The 18429-nt window shown below is 35.2% G+C and overlaps 1 protein-coding gene across 1 annotated transcript in view; it reads right to left on the bottom strand.

Annotated features, from left to right (window-relative positions):
* Window positions 1-307: 307 nt before the first annotated feature.
* Window positions 308-18429, bottom strand: part of LOC128986373 (netrin receptor UNC5C-like) — a 78501-nt gene continuing 60379 nt past the window's right edge. Inside the window, exons 6-18 of the mRNA XM_054406723.1 lie at window positions 14481-14648; window positions 8038-8202; window positions 7686-7724; window positions 6657-6803; window positions 6164-6403; window positions 5761-5982; window positions 5284-5450; window positions 4732-4980; window positions 4321-4467; window positions 3902-4093; window positions 3003-3082; window positions 2727-2828; window positions 308-2019 (exon numbers count right to left, since the gene is read on the bottom strand). Coding sequence (XP_054262698.1) covers window positions 1848-2019; window positions 2727-2828; window positions 3003-3082; window positions 3902-4093; window positions 4321-4467; window positions 4732-4980; window positions 5284-5450; window positions 5761-5982; window positions 6164-6403; window positions 6657-6803; window positions 7686-7724; window positions 8038-8202; window positions 14481-14648 — 2090 coding nt within the window. The 3' untranslated portion in view covers window positions 308-1847. The remainder of the gene's footprint in view (window positions 2020-2726; window positions 2829-3002; window positions 3083-3901; window positions 4094-4320; window positions 4468-4731; window positions 4981-5283; window positions 5451-5760; window positions 5983-6163; window positions 6404-6656; window positions 6804-7685; window positions 7725-8037; window positions 8203-14480; window positions 14649-18429) is intronic.

The raw sequence follows: 18429 nt of genomic DNA on the forward strand, positions 1-18429 counted from the left end.
GTCCTCTGTGGCCCATGTGACTGGTTAAATGCAAAGTAAAAGAAGCTGGTAGCTTTTTTATACAAAACTGTAGGCTTACAGTCATCCATGAGGATTCTTGAAAATAATACAAAACCATGTTTAAAAATGTTTATAACTTTGTCAAAAAAATTTTAGTATCTTTATTTGTTTTTATTAAAACTCTATTAAACTCTCTTACTAACTGTCCCCGTCTAACTATTAGCCTTAGTAATATTTTTAGCTTAAATACTATAATAACCGAAAATATTTGTATTGCTGATAATATACTGGGAATAATAAAGTGAACCATTGTAAAAAATATTTTACTGATCTCTATGTACACAGTACATATACATTACGTTTGTACATTTCTACTAAGACACAAACATCTCATATACAGTTATTGTACAACAATCTACAAATTTCTACATACTCGGTTAAACAGTATAACACGATTGTTATCATAAATAAAGATCTACAAATCACCTTTTAAATAAATAGTATAAAAATCTATGACACTATACATTAACTTCGTGGCCTCTATAAAGGAATACAAAAATATCAATGCGCCATACATCCAATTTACTCAATTCCAGTTATATTTAGTACTGGGAACTTTGAAGTTTTATTGGCCTAGGCCCTTAAGGAACTACTTGGTTCTAGAAATACGCGTACATTATCATTTCGCTATATATTGACTTATAAAAATCAGGCGGGGTAAGAAATTCTAGAAAATATTTACATTTCGTAATATGTAAATGGTTAAACTGTATAATGGTAGAGGAACATGTATATCTTACAGACTTATGTTATTGATTGGCTTGAGTATACTTAGTTTAATATTGTTTTATTGTAGTATTGTACGGTATTAACCTTTTACAACAAATCTATCCCTTGTAGATATTGTACTTTTAAAATATTTTAGTATTTTATGGAAAAAAATGAAACATTTAAAATAAATATCTGACCATTTCTTACCTATTACATAAACTTATTATTTTTAATATATATTTGTTTATTCTTACAATTTTTACAAATTTATGTCTTGTAACTAATAAAATATAGGATGTACATAAATATACAAGATATGATGAGAATAATGTATATACCAATGTAAATTCGTTAAGAGGTATTTTCGTTGTACGTGAATGTAATGATTTCAAATATAGAGATACCTAATTGAAAGAAATACCTTTACCAATAAATATTAGTACATAATTGTATGTATATTAGTACATAAAATGCATATTAATCAATGTAACATTTATAGTAAGCCAGCCTATAAAAAAATATATTAGAGAAGTATACAGTTCCTAGCTTTTGTTCAAAGAGTATAAATAATACAGTGATATTTAATATAACGCTATCACGTATATTTGCATTTGATACTTTACTTGTTGTTTATTTGTCAAATTATAATTGATACGTAAAGTCAAAGACCATTCTTTAACTTTATTCAAGCCAAATGTATTTTTGTTAAACAGCTCGAGTCAAGAAATGTTTAATCATATTTTAGAAGAAACACTTATACTAATCGATTCAAAGATACTGTAGTGTATGTTATACTTTATAACAGAGTCTAATTATTGTTCATATGTAATTAGTAAACTCATATTAACAATAACGAAGTCTATACTCTGCATATTACTACATCCAAATATTACTCTAGTTTGGTTACAGCACACTTCAAAATATGTCTATCACAATATTGTTAGCTTAAATCACTTTTTTCATGAAGTAACGTACCTCCAGTATGTTATTGTTGGGCCGAAGTATAGTATCTGATTCATTTTCATCAACGTATTTGATGTTTATGTTTAGAATTATTAGTGTTGACCAGTAGCTAACTACAGCCAAGGTCCTAGTTGCTTCTCTATTAGTGATGCTGCATCATTTCTACCCATGACTCTCAATATGTTGACCAGGTCAGTAACAGCTGAGGGTTCCCTGTGTCTGGCTTCCCATAGGTCAAGGATGTGCTCTGTTGGGCTCGGCTTGGTGGCGAAATAGTTCAGATATCTGCCAAAAAAAATAAAAGCTCTGAATTAGTTGTATCTAAGAAAATATTTTTAAGGTAATAGATTTAAATCCAATTTCCATTTTACAGTTAAGGGTGTACCCAACGTTGATGGTATTACTGATTTCTCGGTATAGGTTAAGTACAGTGGAACCTCGATAACAAATTAGACTCTCAAGGGGATTATAATATTGACACATTCATATATAAATCCCAAAGTACCCATGAAATTTTGAAAAAAAACTTCAAGTCACGCCTCCATAAACCACACACTTAAAATGTTCGTCATGACGAGAAACCTTGCGCATAACATTATTTCATAAATTGCCCTTTAAGGTCGTAATTCCTTTCGAAAGGGAACTTTCCATATACCTAATGTTAGAAATACCTCATCTGTACTATTGGTTTGTTATTCTTTCAATTTATTACCTTATTAAAATCAAGTGTGATGATTTGTTTGTATTACTGTGATTATCTGTTTTTGTTTATTTCAGCTTAACTTAACCAATAAATAGTTTTATTAATACATACAAAGTCAAACGGGGTGAAGCCCGTGGGTAACAGCTAGTTTTAAAAATACCTATATATTGATTTGAAAACTCTTTTAAACTTAACTCCAAACAAAGTGCTAAAAGAAACCACTGTTTCAAACAGACAACGAATTTAGATATTGTTCACCACGAGAGTTTTGTTTGTATGGTTGGTTTACCTGTCTATATTTAGTTTCTGGGCCAACATTCTCCAGTCGTTGCAGGAGGTGTTGGGCGGGTCCAGACATTGACTGAGCTGCCTCCTCAGTGTTCTGCTAAATCTAGAATAAAGAAAGATACGTAAAAATTTCATTTTTGTTTTAAAAAGCAATACTCTTTATAATTTATTTACTAAATTTTACCAAAAATGAATATTTCAAGTATTGTTTTTACTGTTTTCATTACTTTTGTTTATTATTTATTACATTCCAACAACATTAATTCTTAAAACTCACTTGAAAGGCTTGGTGTCGCACGTAGTAACACTAGAGCCACAACCACTGCTGCTCGTGACGGTTCGACAGCCCTGGATTCCCTGGAACAAAAAGGAAAAGTCACGAATTAAATGTTAAGTTTTTTTAGGTGTTGGGTGACTTTTTATCAAGCCTCTGTAGAACAAATTCATCAAAAAATGCACAAAAATGACTCGTTGACATGTTAATTATTCAGGATAAGAAATTTAATCGTTTGAACATAAAATATTTATTTTTTTATAAAAAGAGTTTGGTAGCCTCTTTTAACCTTGCATTTGCCCGTCCACATAGACTAAAGATCCGTGCGTGGAACCTAGGAACGTATCCAGCAAAGCAAGGGGTGAGCCGGTACAGTACGAAGGTGAACTGTACTGATAAAATGTTTGTGCTAGTGGCCAGGATCCAAACCCACGACATCGCTGCCTTGGACCCCAAGTCCGTGACGCTACCAACTGAGCCAACGCACCGAAAAAATCCAAAACTAAAAAATTACTCTTGAGGATAGCAAAGTGAAAAAATATTATTCTCCATTGATATTGTCGAATCTATGAAAATGCTTATAGGCCAATTTTTATCTTTCACCGTGGTACGTTTTCTACTGTATAATTTATATGTAAGAATACTTTGTTTTAGGCAATGCTCGGTTCTAATCTAACCCAGCCGAACCTAAACTAAGTGTTACTACTACTAACTTTACCCTAAATAATAGTTTTGGATAATTATAAGATTGCAACCTGTGAAACGAGGTGGTAGTCGTATAACGGTAAAAAAATATCATAATTATTTATTTTGGGCTTAATTTAATAAAGCAAAAGGTGCACTTCAATGTCCTAATTATGATTTCCTAATATACAAAACACTCTGAAATCATAAACACTCACGAAAGAAGAGCTGCTAGAGTCCGAGGAGAGGTCGGAGTTGACTCTGAAGATGAGTCGCTGGTTGTGACATCCCGCTTGACTGACGAGGAGTCTGAAGCAGACTGAGGGTGCTTGACGATCAACCCTCTCCAGGGTGAACTGGCAATGTAGGTGGTTCTGACTGCTGTGCCATACGTGGTGAAACGGCACCTCCTGAGAATAGGTAGACCACTTCATAGAATGTGATTGAAAAGGTTTACTACAGCACTACAGTTTTTAGTAAAGTAGATCAAGGTTATCTGCAAACTGTTGCGAATTGGATAAACTACAATTCAACTAATTGATTTTTTATGTCAAAAAACATGCACATCCAAAATTACATCCAGATACACCTATCTTACTCTAGATCTTTTTTGTATGGTTTTAAACCAATGAACTACCTGATAATCTGCTTGTAGCTTGCTTCTCCAGCCTGGTCCAATGTCTTCAAGACTTAAGCACAAATTTCCACCACCTTCTTGGAACAGTAGAGTCTTCGTTTTGTCCATCAAACATCCTCTGAGCTGCTTCTCCATTTGAATAACACCCTGTAAAAAATAATTTAATAAAGTAACAAAAATGTAAGGTAGGGTATTTATGTAAGGGGGAGAATATTAGTTACCACAGTCCCAAGAACAACCATCCAAATAATTTAGGCAATAATTATAATGTGTCAAATTGGCCTACTATAAATAAATCTCACAACAATGACTCTTTGCTTATAATACCAATCCCCCTATCCATCTTTAATTTTTTTTAATAGTTAGAGAACTTTTAGTGAAAATGTATGCAAACATGTTTAGAAATCCTACCTCTAAAGCAGCCGATGTGTCCTCTAGAATATACACTCTGACACTGTAGTCCAGAGGCTGCTGGGACAGTGGCAAGGGAGCGAACACAGCAAGCCTTAGAACCTTGAGAGGTCTCTCAGCAGAAGCGTGACTTGGTTCTCCTACCAGGACGAACCTTGACAATCTCTCAGTCATCAGAAACAGCCTACTGTCGTCCAGCTGGGCAAATACTGGAGTGTTGATGGTCTCCTCTTCCAACGTCACCACCTCCTGGTAAAGGAATATTTTGTTGATTACCTTTCTAAAATTTCTGTTCTACTATTAAGAACATTTCAGTTAAGGATTGAGATATTTATGAGGTATACATGCCAAAAAACTATGAAAAGTATTAATGGTTGGGAAGTCATTTTGTTTATAGAATCTTGAATATACGTAGCTTCAGATTTCTATTAAATCCGACTTATGAATTCGATTTTCAAATTCTACCCATGAATATTAATAGTCTATTAATTAAGTTTATGAATGGGCCTTAGTCAGTTATGATGCAAGAGCATTGGCAAGGATGTCACGTACATGCCATGTGGGCGCCATATCTAGAGGTGTGTCTGAACTCCACAGAGATATCCTCCAGTTGCCGTGCTGAAGACTGGCGCAATGCTGCATACTTATGACTGCGGGCTTCTTCAGCGTCACTCCTCCAGGTCCGCTCAGCACTACTGGGCTTAGCTGCGTCAGCCCATCTGAAGACATTGAGAACTTCAGAATCCGATGAGGTTTATGTGTAATAGTTAATAAACCTCTTATTTCGTGTAATACAAGCAATGTCGATATCGTTTAGTCCACGAGCTTGGATGTAGCAAACGTTATCTACTTAGCCAAGATAAATAGCTAATTTGGAAAATTTACTATTATTATCATTCTGTAAGGAAATTCAAATAAACTGTATAAAAGCCTTTACAAATAAAATTACCTGAAGGAAAAATAAACTTACCAAAACTTTTAGCATATTTATGTTCAATCAACTATTTAGAAACAATGTTTAACACTCACCCTTAAGCTTAGGCCTGTGTCTGTCCTCTCTTAACACGGCGAGATAGACTTGTTCCTTCACTCCCTTAGGCACCGCACCCTCTGGGATTGTCAAAGACACTCCAGCATCTGGCAGGCTTAGTCTGGTGCCTGCAAACGTGACAGGCCCAGTAGCCAAGCTGTCGGTGTCTCCCAGGCCACAGACTGAAGTACAGCTCTTGCAGGACCCGTCTGTACTGGAGCCTGCAAAACAATCAAGAATAGTTTAGAACCGTGTATGATGAATAATCAATCAAATAAACCCTTAAACTTCCTTAAAAAATCCATTGATTCCAAAATAAACAAACATTATGCCTAGTATTCTTCCAACATCACCACCACCTAACCTATCCTAAAAGTAAAAACATGTGTATTTTCTACTTACAGGAGTCCGAGTAGGTGCTTCTGCTCTGGCTGTAGGGACTGTGTAGGTGAGGTACGTCGTAGTGATGATCGCTGAAGGATCTGTGCATGGAGCCACATTTGTCCACGGTCTCGGAGTAAGGGTATTCGTAACAGCTAGGCACTGCTACTGGAATCACGACTCCACGAGTGAGGTCCGGCTGGAGGGGCTCTACCTGGTAGGTCTTCTTGTCCTCATTGGGAAGGTACTCCGGTTGGTACTCTGGAAAAAAATAGGATGAAATGGCATCTTAGCTGGTCTGGCGTTAAATAAAACTGAAAGAAAAAATATAAGGATATCCATGCAAAATATCTGCATACTTGCATTTTTTTAATACTTTTTGAGTGCACATTTCAATACTTTTTGGGTGTTTAAAATTTGGAAAAACTGTTAATATTTACCTATAAAAGTAAATATCAATACACCTAAATTTTCAGTATCTGGTTGCATTATCAATCGGGAATATAAAACTCACCGGAGACAGCCATGTTGTACATGCTGTGGTCTCTGCCTTTCCGTCTATGCAGCAGAAACAACAATGTTGCAATGCAGCTGAATACAGCACAAGCTACGATCAGACCAATGTACAAGGCAACCTTCACATCGGCGTCGGCTCTGCTCGCTAGAAAACACAGAGACAAGTTTAGATACAAATATCACATACTGATGTTAAAATTGTTTAGTTTTATTATTCATTGTAAATATGATAATTTTCTATATTCTTCAGTCTAAGGTTTAATAAACAAACAATTAAATATTGTACAAATAATTGGTTTGTTTCAAACAAAATACAATTGAACACGTATTACGTCGCTCAAACAACCATCTTTAGTCTCCCTCTCGAAAACGAAATCACGTTCTGAGGGAAAACGTTGTCAAAAAAGGGAGAAAGAGAGGCGGATTTGACGGCGCCAAAGTATTATGTTCCGGCCACGATCACTTTCCATATTACAAAAGGGATGAAGTAGGGTGCGAGAATGGATTGATTCGGTTGATCTAATGAAGGACGTATTTATTTACAGGGGAGGATATCTCTCGGTCACGTCCCAATACCTGCTTCACTTCCCTCTCCAATTCTCTCTCTCTTCTGCCCTTAGGCACGTAAATCTTAGCTATTTTTGTCCCGGAGCTCTAAGTGATTTATTTTACAAAGCGGATCTCAACAATGCTCTTTTGTAGACCCTCACTGGTGTTTACTAATTAATTCCGTAATGATTTTTGTATTCACAATTCGGTGTTGAAATCACTGAGGAATTCTGCTCCTTGACATCGCAAACATAATTTAAGTCGGTCCTTCAATGGATTATTCAGCGCGCTCTTTATAGTCGCCGGCTTCAACGTTATTGAATATAAATAATGCTGTAGAGTGAGATTGTTTGTTTATAGAGTTTTGTTTGTAATTTTGTGGGCAGTTTTTACAAAATAATAAAACTATTTTCGCAACCTAATTCATTATTTTAATTGTACTGTATGCATTATCAAATTAAGTTAATAACCATCTTACCTTCCTCTGTTAACAATGAACTCGGCTCATCCCGCATTACTGAAAAAAAGTACAAATAACATTAGTACAACCAGATCAGTAAACTTAAATATTTTTTTATTATATATTACTTTATTGTTTTTTGCTTGTAATATGATTAATATTGCTACTGATATTTAATATTGCTCCATGATTGATCAACATGAAACTTCCCATTATTCATTATACAAACTGACAATGAAAACATCAAAGAACACATATTTTTTCACAATTTATTATTGTTAGCATTGTATCATCACTATTTTTAAAGTAATCGAAAATCACAGAAATATGCTAATGACAATACAGTGAAATAAAATATATATCCACCAACCTGTACACAGAGGTCCAGTACAGTTGGCCGTAGCGGTGTCTTTGCCCTGACAGTAGCTGCCGCCGTTGGAAGGTGCAGGATTGCTGCAAGTTCTTCTCTTGGTGTGTTTACAATCAGGACCACAGGCACTCCAGGACGACCACGCCGACCATCTACCGTCCACGGCTGTCGACAAAGAATGATATGTAGAAAACCTAAGAAAGATACGTTCCAAGCGAAAATACTTGAAGAAATGTATAGTTGATATTTTATAATAACACTAAATTAACGAATTAACGGTTTGTAGACACAAACGAACTAATAATACAAACTCAGCGTAAACACTTTGTAATTTAAAGTATATGTTTCTGGTATGTTCTTGTTGTTGGCCAATAAATGATGATTATGTAAACTAATAATGAGGACATAATAATCACTCAGAAAACATTTAACCATTTCAGGGGGCACGACTTATTAAGAATTCAAAATTTGAACCATTGTTATCAGTGTTGGTCAATAGTTTGCAGTTTTAACCATGATATACAATTTAGTTGTGCTAAAACTCGAAAGATTTGAATTTATATACATCTTAGATATTTTCTCACGAATAGAAAACTAATTTTTTTAAGTTACAACAAAGTGCATTTATGCAATCCATATATTAAACATATATTGAAACACCATCCGTTTTGTTACTACAACATTTGAAATTGATACAAAGACTTAAAACCAGCATAACATTAATTGAAGAAAGGTTGAATTTTAATTAAAATTGATTATAATCAATTTGTGTTCATTGTTATAATCCACCAACCCCATGACTACCAAACTACTCAACTTTCAAAACGACATCCAAACGAAAGTAAGAATGCACTTTGTAAAGCCAGCAGAGGTATGCAAGGTATAAATAACCCGAAGCACGAGGTGGGTTTTTAAGTGAAGTTATTGTTTAGTAAAATTTGAATATTTCCCAAGTCGCATACAGACGACGCTCGTTGTGAAGTGAGCTATCGTCGCCACTTTTTGTAGGTGTGATCCTAGTGACTAATTGTTGGCTTAAGTAAGCGTTGCACGCTCAGGCTAACAATGGACATTAATCTTGAATATATTAACAGCGGATATTACTTTAGCTGATTTACAACACGCGTTTTAATAAGACAGGAAACGCTGTGGAGGTTGTCATTTATAAGCAAACAATACGTTAGACTGTGATTGATACATAGACAATTATAGGGGAGTTTACTGTTTATAAATCATTTGAGAAGATACAGGGTTTTATAAATGAGAAAAATCTTCGTTTTGTAAATTTTGTACAATTAATATGATATATACCCTAAAGCTCACAATGACGTAGTACAGTACCAGTTAAAAAATTAACATACTTATTTGATTACAAAGTAGTTTAAGTACACCAAACAAATGTCTCTATTCTAAAAAGATTATTCTAAAATATAAATAAATAAAAGTCTAACGAGTTTGAATTGCAGTCTAGGTTTGGATGAACAGTTAGTCACGAAAGGTGTATGGAAACTCTGCTTGGTTTTTATGAAGTGCGACAAGTGTTCCCAGGCTAGTGTCCAAAGAGTAGAGGATGTTTTTAGTGGGTAGTCTTTGGGTTTAGACCCTTTGGAGTCCCACACTAAAGGCTAGCCATCTTTTTGCGTAAACGCATTACCCATCTTACTAAAAAAAAGATTTAAGACACCACAATCGTTTTAATACATTTATGACTTAAATTAATTCTTTAAAAACATGTACTGTACATGATATTTTCGGGTAAATTCCATAATTTTCATCAGCCATTACAGACAATTTAAACTCAGACGTTTTTCTGATTTTACATTATAAAACAAGAGCAACGCTGTTTATTTATATAACATGAGTTTTAAGTACGGTATTCAGAAATTTACGTTTTTTGCAGTAACAGAACTAAATTTTATTCATATATATACAACAATCAATATCAATATGATTATCAACACGTCATATGGTTCAAATTTTTATATTTTCATGTTCTTTGATTTAAAAAAATTGATTAGGACGTTGACCTGGTAACTTGATTCATCATCACTGTAGTAATACTTTAAACGTTTCCTTTAAAATGTGTAATGTACTACAAGTGAGATAGCCTATCGGAAAAGCATCACGACCGTGTAGCGAGACACGTTACCGAGCAAAGGTTTTATCATGTTTCAAGCTCGTGGTTCTCGGGGTGAATTTTCGTATAAATCTAACTTTTCAGTTATCAGGAAAGTAGGCTTGTCCTCGACAACATTAGTGTTTCCAAGAGCGAGTGTCTTCCGCGACATTACTCTAGATGGAGACTTTCGCCACACGCCATTGCTCTTTGGAAAACTGTAAACTGCATATTAGAAAACAAGAGGAGACGGTGTGAGTTTTAAGGGGAAAACTTTTAATTTACCATGGGGTTAAAGAAAAAATATTTCCGGTTGTATAATAAGTTGTTTTTTATGAAGAAAAAAATGTATAGTTTAACTTTTACGGATAGAAGCAACATTCTATTACTGTAAACACATTTTTAACGCATCGGACGGATAAGAAAATTAATAAAATGCTAATCATTGATCTGACTTAGGGGATGACAATCTACAATTTATTCGTTAAAGCGTTATGTTTAATTAAAAGTAACATAAACGTTGGATAGGTACAATAATATGCCTTTACAATTGGACATAAGAAATAGTAACATTTTGCACTACTGTTTATCATAGTTAACTTTAAAAAAATATCAAATGGATATAGGTTAAACATACATTAGAACTAGAAAAAACTTCTAGTTCTTGGCGTTTGAATTAATATAAAATACAAACAACCTCTGCTTAAAGTACAAGATCAAAGTACGAAGGAATGGACAACAAAGTATATTCAAAATCATGGAAACACAACTCTATAAGTAAGGTACACAGAGTGTAATAAAAAATACTAAATAATATCGGTGATTATCACTTTAATTAGGATTACACAAATATACACAGTTGCAATATAACAAATCATTCAACAGAAACATTAACGCCCAAATTTACCAACATATAAACATTTACAAAACCCATATCACATGCATGATAAAAAATCTGATTTAACACTAAAGCAAGTACATTGACCCCGTAGTTGACTGGGTAAGTAGGTGCTTGCAGAGGCTTTTTACACCGACAATCTGACATAGATAGAAATACCACGTTTGTACCAGACACTATACAGAGATGGAGATAGAGAGTCCACGCATCTCATGTTGTCTATAACGACCTCGTTACGCCGATTGTATCATTTGATTACGTCATCGGCTTATCAATAGGTTAATCAAACACAGAGTAAACAAACATGGAGGTACTTACTCTGTTCCTCTTCGGCGGCAGTGGTACAGAAAACACACAGTTAATACGTCTCACTTTTTTAAGCTTGTTTGAATAAGTTTTATAGTTATTTTCAGCAGTCTTGTAAATTATTTTTAAACAATTCCTACTGAAAATCAGGGATAATTAATTTTTGGGGTATTTGGACACCTGGGTTTAATTGTATTAAAACCACATCTTTACGGTCTTTAGAAAAAGTCTGAAAGGAAATTGGTCAAATTCCACAGTTCAAAAACTGTGAAATACCCATACAATATATTTTCATATAAAACATCGAAAATTTCTAAATGCATACTATTTTTTCAAAGTAATTCTCATAAACTTATTTACGAATTTTATAATCCACAATATGTAGGCCTACTCAGCAATATGAAAAAATATAATCAAATGTTAATCATGCATCAAAACAAAACGTAACATAATACTCGAAACATTGACTATGATAAAAAATAACGGCAGTATGTCATGCACGTCTGAAATTATATTTGTTCACTATTACAAATTTAGTAAATTTAGGAAATAATTATTTTTGTAAAATATAAAATATATATACAGGAGTAATTTAGGTTAACAGGTGTTTCCCATACGCTATAACCACATAACAGTACATTTTCTTCATCGTGTGAAAATCGTTACGCTCCGTCTAATCCAGCAAACAGGTGATCTTATATCAATAGCATGTAACGTTGCTTTAATGGCTAATTTGTTTAAATAAATCCTCCGAAACAAGCTGAGATCCTTATCTCCACTGTCGTAAGGACTTTCTCAGGAAGTGAAGTCCAGTAGTTTCTCACGTGTTATATGTAGGACATTATCAGTTGGTTAACTCCCGATTAAACTAACAACGGTTCTTGTTCACACCTTGACGATCCAATTCCATTGTTAACTTGGGACGATTTTAACCATGAAACTGCACTTTACAAACGAGCTCTCTGTTCAGAGTGCCACTAATCTCCAGTTTGCTAAACACCGTTTGGGTAAAGCGATTTTTCGATATAGACTAACACGGCATTGACTGTTCGATCTATTTCAGAATGGGTTGAAACATGTGAAACAATATTTTTGAATGTGAATTGTGGGCAGTTTGTTTTCATATAGAATGGGATTAAGTATTTGCAACAATTTATTACTCTTGAAACATTTCCAAGATGTATTCGGATGGATATGAATTTCAGAAGTTAACTCGGAAGTACAACTAAGGAAAATAATTCAAATGAAATCTACCCAAATAGATAATAATAATTATCTAAATTATTAGATACTCTTTTGCATTAGTGTTTTAACTTTTAAATAGTTAGACATTTATTATTGACATTTTGTTGCACTTTTAGTAATTACTTTTGAAAATATATTAAGCTTTTTTCGTTGTTTTTAAAACAATCTGTTAAATATCTGTCTGCATATTTAAAATTTTCAAATACACATTTTGTGGTAACACAAGGTTTAAACATTGGATTATAGTTCGTATATATACATTGCAAATCTTTTTTTCAGCAATGACAATTGATTTTGGAATTTATTTAGATAAAAATTTTAAAACAAAATTGTCTTACAAAGATTTGTCAAACAAAAGAGGAGCCGGCTTATTTCAAAATGCCTTTCTATAAACTATCAGCAATATACTTTAATATTGCTAAAATTGTCATTGTATACAAGCTTTACTTTACAAAGCTATTTGAACTTTTTTGAAGTTTTGATAAACAGTTTTATTAACTTCCTGTTCTCAAGTCAGTCGGCGAGGAAGTAGTTTTTCCAACCTCTGCGTTAGCTCGGTAGATAGGGTAATTAATGACGCCCGATCTATTTACTGAGGTAACCGTTTTGGTGAAGTTTGTTAATTAACCTCAACTACTGAATGTTCATTAGTGTTATCGCTCTTTGGATTCAATCTATCGCTTTACACTGCCCAGATATTGGTATTTGGACACCCAAACCAACTGTTATTGAAAAGTGTTGATTTAAAACCCAATAGTCGACATGGTAAAGTAGAATCTTTTAGGTATATGTATTTAAAATGTAACACAGACTGGAAAATGTCTCCAAGGTGGTTGAGATACTCCAAAAACTGTAGTAAATCTTACATACGGAACCCTCCTCCGAAACGATGTTTATACTAATTTTCCCTTGATGAAATTTGGTTTGAAGGTGTAAGGCGGGATAAACTTGAATGAGTTCGCGATTCAGAATGATCGGGCCATGGGAACAGGGTTTTATGGGGGGTTTTATGGGGTAAAAATTGGTTTTTCTCGCTTTTGACCCTCAAAACACAAAATTTCCCAATTTTTCTCTAAACCTTCTTAAAGAGCTTAAAAAAACAAACAATTCAGTATATCAAAGTGTTTTTGTACGGTTATTGGTTACGGAGAAAACTAAAAAAATTGTAAATTTAAAATTCCCATGTTATTCTTATGGAGAATATTGTAAAATGTTGTAGTTTGCTTGTTTATGGATATCTTTTGATCAAGCTTGGCAAATATATTCATTTTATACTAAGCAATAATTATTTTACTTAAAACACACACTTTGTTAGTTTCCTTGTAGCAGCAAACCTAGGTACTCGTTAAACCTAATGTTATTTAAATAGATCAATTGAAAATCAATTCAGCCAAATGGAAATTCGCTTAGGCGTCAGGTTTGCTGCGGCGGGGGTATTTAAACTGTAAATTATTTAAATTTGTTTACATCATACGGTATTGAAAATGTATATTCTTTTGTTTGTGCCTCTGGACAACTTAAATTTAAAATACTAGAATTTAGTCGGTTGAGGTTATACAGAAACTTTATCTTTACGTAAAACAATTATTATATTTCGTTTGAATTAAAACAAAGACAAAGTGAATACTTATTTCATCAGTAAAGATTTATTCTTCAAGGACTTTTGGTTGGGAAGGTTAAGGGTTCATTTTGCAACCCTTATCATATAAATACTATGACAGTGTAACCTTCATTAATATTTATTTATGTGTTTCTTTAGTTTGGCTCCTATGCTAATTTAACTTGGTATGTGGAAAATGGGTCGATAAGAAATTAATAAGAATTAATATTAAACATGTTTTGCATAAGCAACTAATGAGATAAGATAACCAGACATACCGGGACATACAGATGTACAGTCCGCCTTCTGTAGGGCGGGTCCCGTACACTGAGCGCCTCCGTTGAGAGGCGGGGGATTGTTGCAGATCCTGGACCTCTTCTGTATCCCACGACCACAACGAGAGTTGCACTCCGACCAGGACGACCACGACGACCACCCTCCGTTCACTGGAACATCACACACAAAGGTGAAGTACAATCTAGCTTAGCCGGCAAGGCCAGGACACTGAGCTCCTCCGTTGAGAGGCGGGGGATTGTTGCAGATCCTAGACCTCTTCTGTATCCCACGACCACAACGAGAGTTACACTCTGACCAGGACGACCACGACGACCACCCTCCGTTCACTGGAACATCACACACAAAGGTGAAGTACAATCTAGCTTAGCCGGCAAGGCCAGGACACTGAGCTCCTCCGTTGAGAGGCGGGGGATTGTTGCAGATCCTAGACCTCTTCTGTATCCCACGACCACAACGAGAGTTACACTCTGACCAGGACGACCACGACGACCACCCTCCGTTCACTGGAACATCACACACAAAGGTGAAGTACAATCTTGCTTAGCCAGGACACTGAGGACCTCCGTTGAGAGGCGGGGGATTGTTGCAGATCCTAGACCTCTTCTGTATCCCACGACCACAACGAGAGTTACACTCTGACCAGGCCGACCACGACGACCACCCTCCGTTCACTGGAACATCACACACAAAGGTGAAGTACAATCTAGCTTAGCCGGCAAGGCCAGGACACTGAGCTCCTCCGTTGAGAGGCGGGGGATTGTTGCAGATCCTAGACCTCTTCTGTATCCCACGACCACAACGAGAGTTACACTCTGACCAGGACGACCACGACGACCACCCTCCGTTCACTGGAACATCACACACAAAGGTGAAGTACAATCTTGCTTAGCCAGGACACTGAGCGCCTCCGTTGAGAGGCGGGGGATTGTTGCAGATCCTGGACCTCTTCTGTATCCCACGACCACAACGAGAGTTACACTCTGACCAGGACGACCACGACGACCACCCTCCGTTCACTGGAACATCACACACAAAGGTGAAGTACAATCTTGCTTAGCCAGGACACTGAGGACCTCCGTTGAGAGGTGGGGCCCTGGAACATCTCAGACATTATGAAGCATTGTTGGACATACTGTAGTGGATATCGTAATTGGCTGTTTTACGAAATTTTTTTTTGTCAAAGTGAGTTACTAGTTAAAGCTTTAAGATTTTGGTGACTGTTTGACAAAATTGAAGATTCGTAGATTGTTTAACTTACTAACACAAAATTATTGCAAAGTTTTAAAAGCGAAGTTACATAACGAACACTGGTATGAAATCAAAACAGAATGAAAACATTTAGTGACACCATGAAGCTACATGTGGCGTCGTATCGTCTCCAACCCGATGTCCAGGGTTGTGGAGGGGGGAGGGGGTAGACAGAGTTGCGGTGCAGAGTGACCGCACGCTGGCGCGGTCAGCTCACTGTATTGTTGTCTGCGGTATAACACCGCCAGCCATTGTGTAAAACTTTCAATTGTTTGTAAACCCCGTCCCCAGCCCTGCAATGTTTGAAAGCCATTTCCCTGCTAAACGGTCTTGGTGTTTAGTGCGATTTCAATTGTGATAGTTTTGCAAATGGATTTGAAAGCGTTTAGTTTAACTGGATGAAACTGTTTTGATTTCTTTACTCTTTTCGTTTGTTACAATTTAACACTTTTGTACATTTTAGTGAACGGTGCACTGATTTCGAGCACTCACTGAAGCGGCAGTAATGGGATCGCTAATCCTGTGGTGATTTCGAGCATGGAACCTCCAGGTCTGGAAGGACAATGCATCTATCTGTTTATTGATGAAATAGCTACCTTAAAATATATCATTGATTTTGGATCCTAGGCAGCCTAAATAGGTGTTCACAGTCTGAGTTAACAAAAACGTACTACTGTATTATACAGTTCAATTTTGTTTCTTAATTAAATTATGGGTGTGAAACCATTTTAAGGCTTTTTCAAAGAACCAACTTTGTATCTTTTGCATACTGATCCCGTTGCAAGTTTTGTATAAATGTCGCAATCAAAATTTATTCGAACGAGTTCGTGAACAAGCATGATCTGACCATGGGGACGGAGAATTATGATGGTTTTATAGGGTGAATTTGGGTTTCCCTATTTTTGAGCGTCAAAACTTAGGATTCCCCGATTTCTTTTCACACAATTTTCGAAAGTATGTTTGTACGGTTAAAAGTTCAAATTATTCAAATTGAAAATTGATTCAAATAATTTAATCTATACGAAATAAAATTCAAAACATCGTAAATCTAAAACACTCAAGTTATTCTTGTGCAGAGTAAGTAATTTTATTAGTTTTTTGATATATTTCATCACATTTGAAAAATTTGTTTATTTCATCCTAAGCTTTTATTTTTTTTTTTTTACTATAAAACAGTCTAAACTAGGCCTTTAGACCTTTCTTGTGTCAGAAAAGTACTAAGTATGCGTTAAACGTAGGCTAATGGTATCTAAATAGAGAATACATCTGACATGTTTAAGGAGATATTTAAGTATGGATGGAATAAATATTTGTTTATTTAACAATGGAAAATGAAATCAAATTATAAAAACCTAGATTGTACGGGTCGGAATTTTACCCCCGGACTTTTACCCCCTTCATGAGGTAAGCTCAAAATGTACAGCCTGGATTTTTACCCCCGGAATTTTACCCCCTGGCCAGATATAGAAATTATCAAGGATGATTGATTTTCGTATTTCTGTTTTTAATTAATTGTAAACATTTTATTATTAAGTAGCCTATCTTTATTTATTTATTTTGTAATCTCAACTAAGTAAACAGAATTCACTGTTTAATTTTTATGATCGGGATTTGCGTTTGGGGCCAACTGTTGGCTGTTGGTTAATATGTATGTAAAATAAACTGAGTAGCTCATTTAAATGATAATTGTGTGAACATTACTTCGTGAAGAAACAATAAGACATATTTTGTTATTGTTACAATACAAACGGAAAACATTGTTTTACCACGTTTGTATAATAAATCGTTAAAGAAATCTTCGAATCAATTAACGTTCTGATGTTTGTTTATACGTCATATTAACCAACAGTTGGCTTCAAAGATCGAATCCTGATACTCAAATTTCAAAATTTTAATTAAAAACCTGTTTGATTAGTTGATGTTACAAATAAATTAAGATAGGCTACTTCATAATAACATGTTTACTATTAAATAAAAACAGAAATAGGAAAATCAATAATTCCTAATAATTTCTATATCCGGCCAGGGGGTAAAATTTTGGCCCGTACACTCTAGGTTTTAATAATTTGATGTGTTCTGATTAAATTCACAACCGTGAAAATATTCATTTAATTCCGCGTTTAATCCATCGAACTGATGTCGCGAAACTCAAAAGTTCGCGGCCGGAGTTTTACCCCCTGGTTTGTGACGTCACGTTTGCCCAGGGGGATAAAAATCCACTACCTCCATACAGCTTAGCTCCGCCGGGAATTAAAAAAAACCTTGTAAATAAAAAAAAAACATGGAGTAGCCTACATAATATTTATACACGTATTGCATTTTAAGTAATGATTCAAGCAAAGAAGGGTTTCAGAGGTACAGCACGCACGTTGTAAGGGACGCACCCGGAACGACAGCGGTATGCAGCGTATGACTTTATGACAAGATAAGACGAGGCATTCTGTGACTTCATTTCAATAGCGCCCAAACCGAAACGTACATACGACTGTACAATCGCGTTGCGCAGAGAAGAAACGAAGCAAAGGAAGGACACCCGAGTACGGCAAAAGTTTATCCATGTGAAACTAAAACAACTGAGGGACTCGCACATTAATTTGTTAACTTTTGTCAAGTGTGTTGGCCACAAGGTCAGGAAATAAATGCCGTAGTTTGATTTGAACGTTTTTCCTCATCTTCCCCTAT

Source organism: Macrosteles quadrilineatus, unplaced genomic scaffold (assembly GCF_028750875.1).
Source record: "Macrosteles quadrilineatus isolate MER2022 unplaced genomic scaffold, UCM_ALF_1.0 Scaffold_2__2_contigs__length_208266976, whole genome shotgun sequence".
NCBI classification, from domain to species: domain Eukaryota; kingdom Metazoa; phylum Arthropoda; class Insecta; order Hemiptera; family Cicadellidae; genus Macrosteles; species Macrosteles quadrilineatus.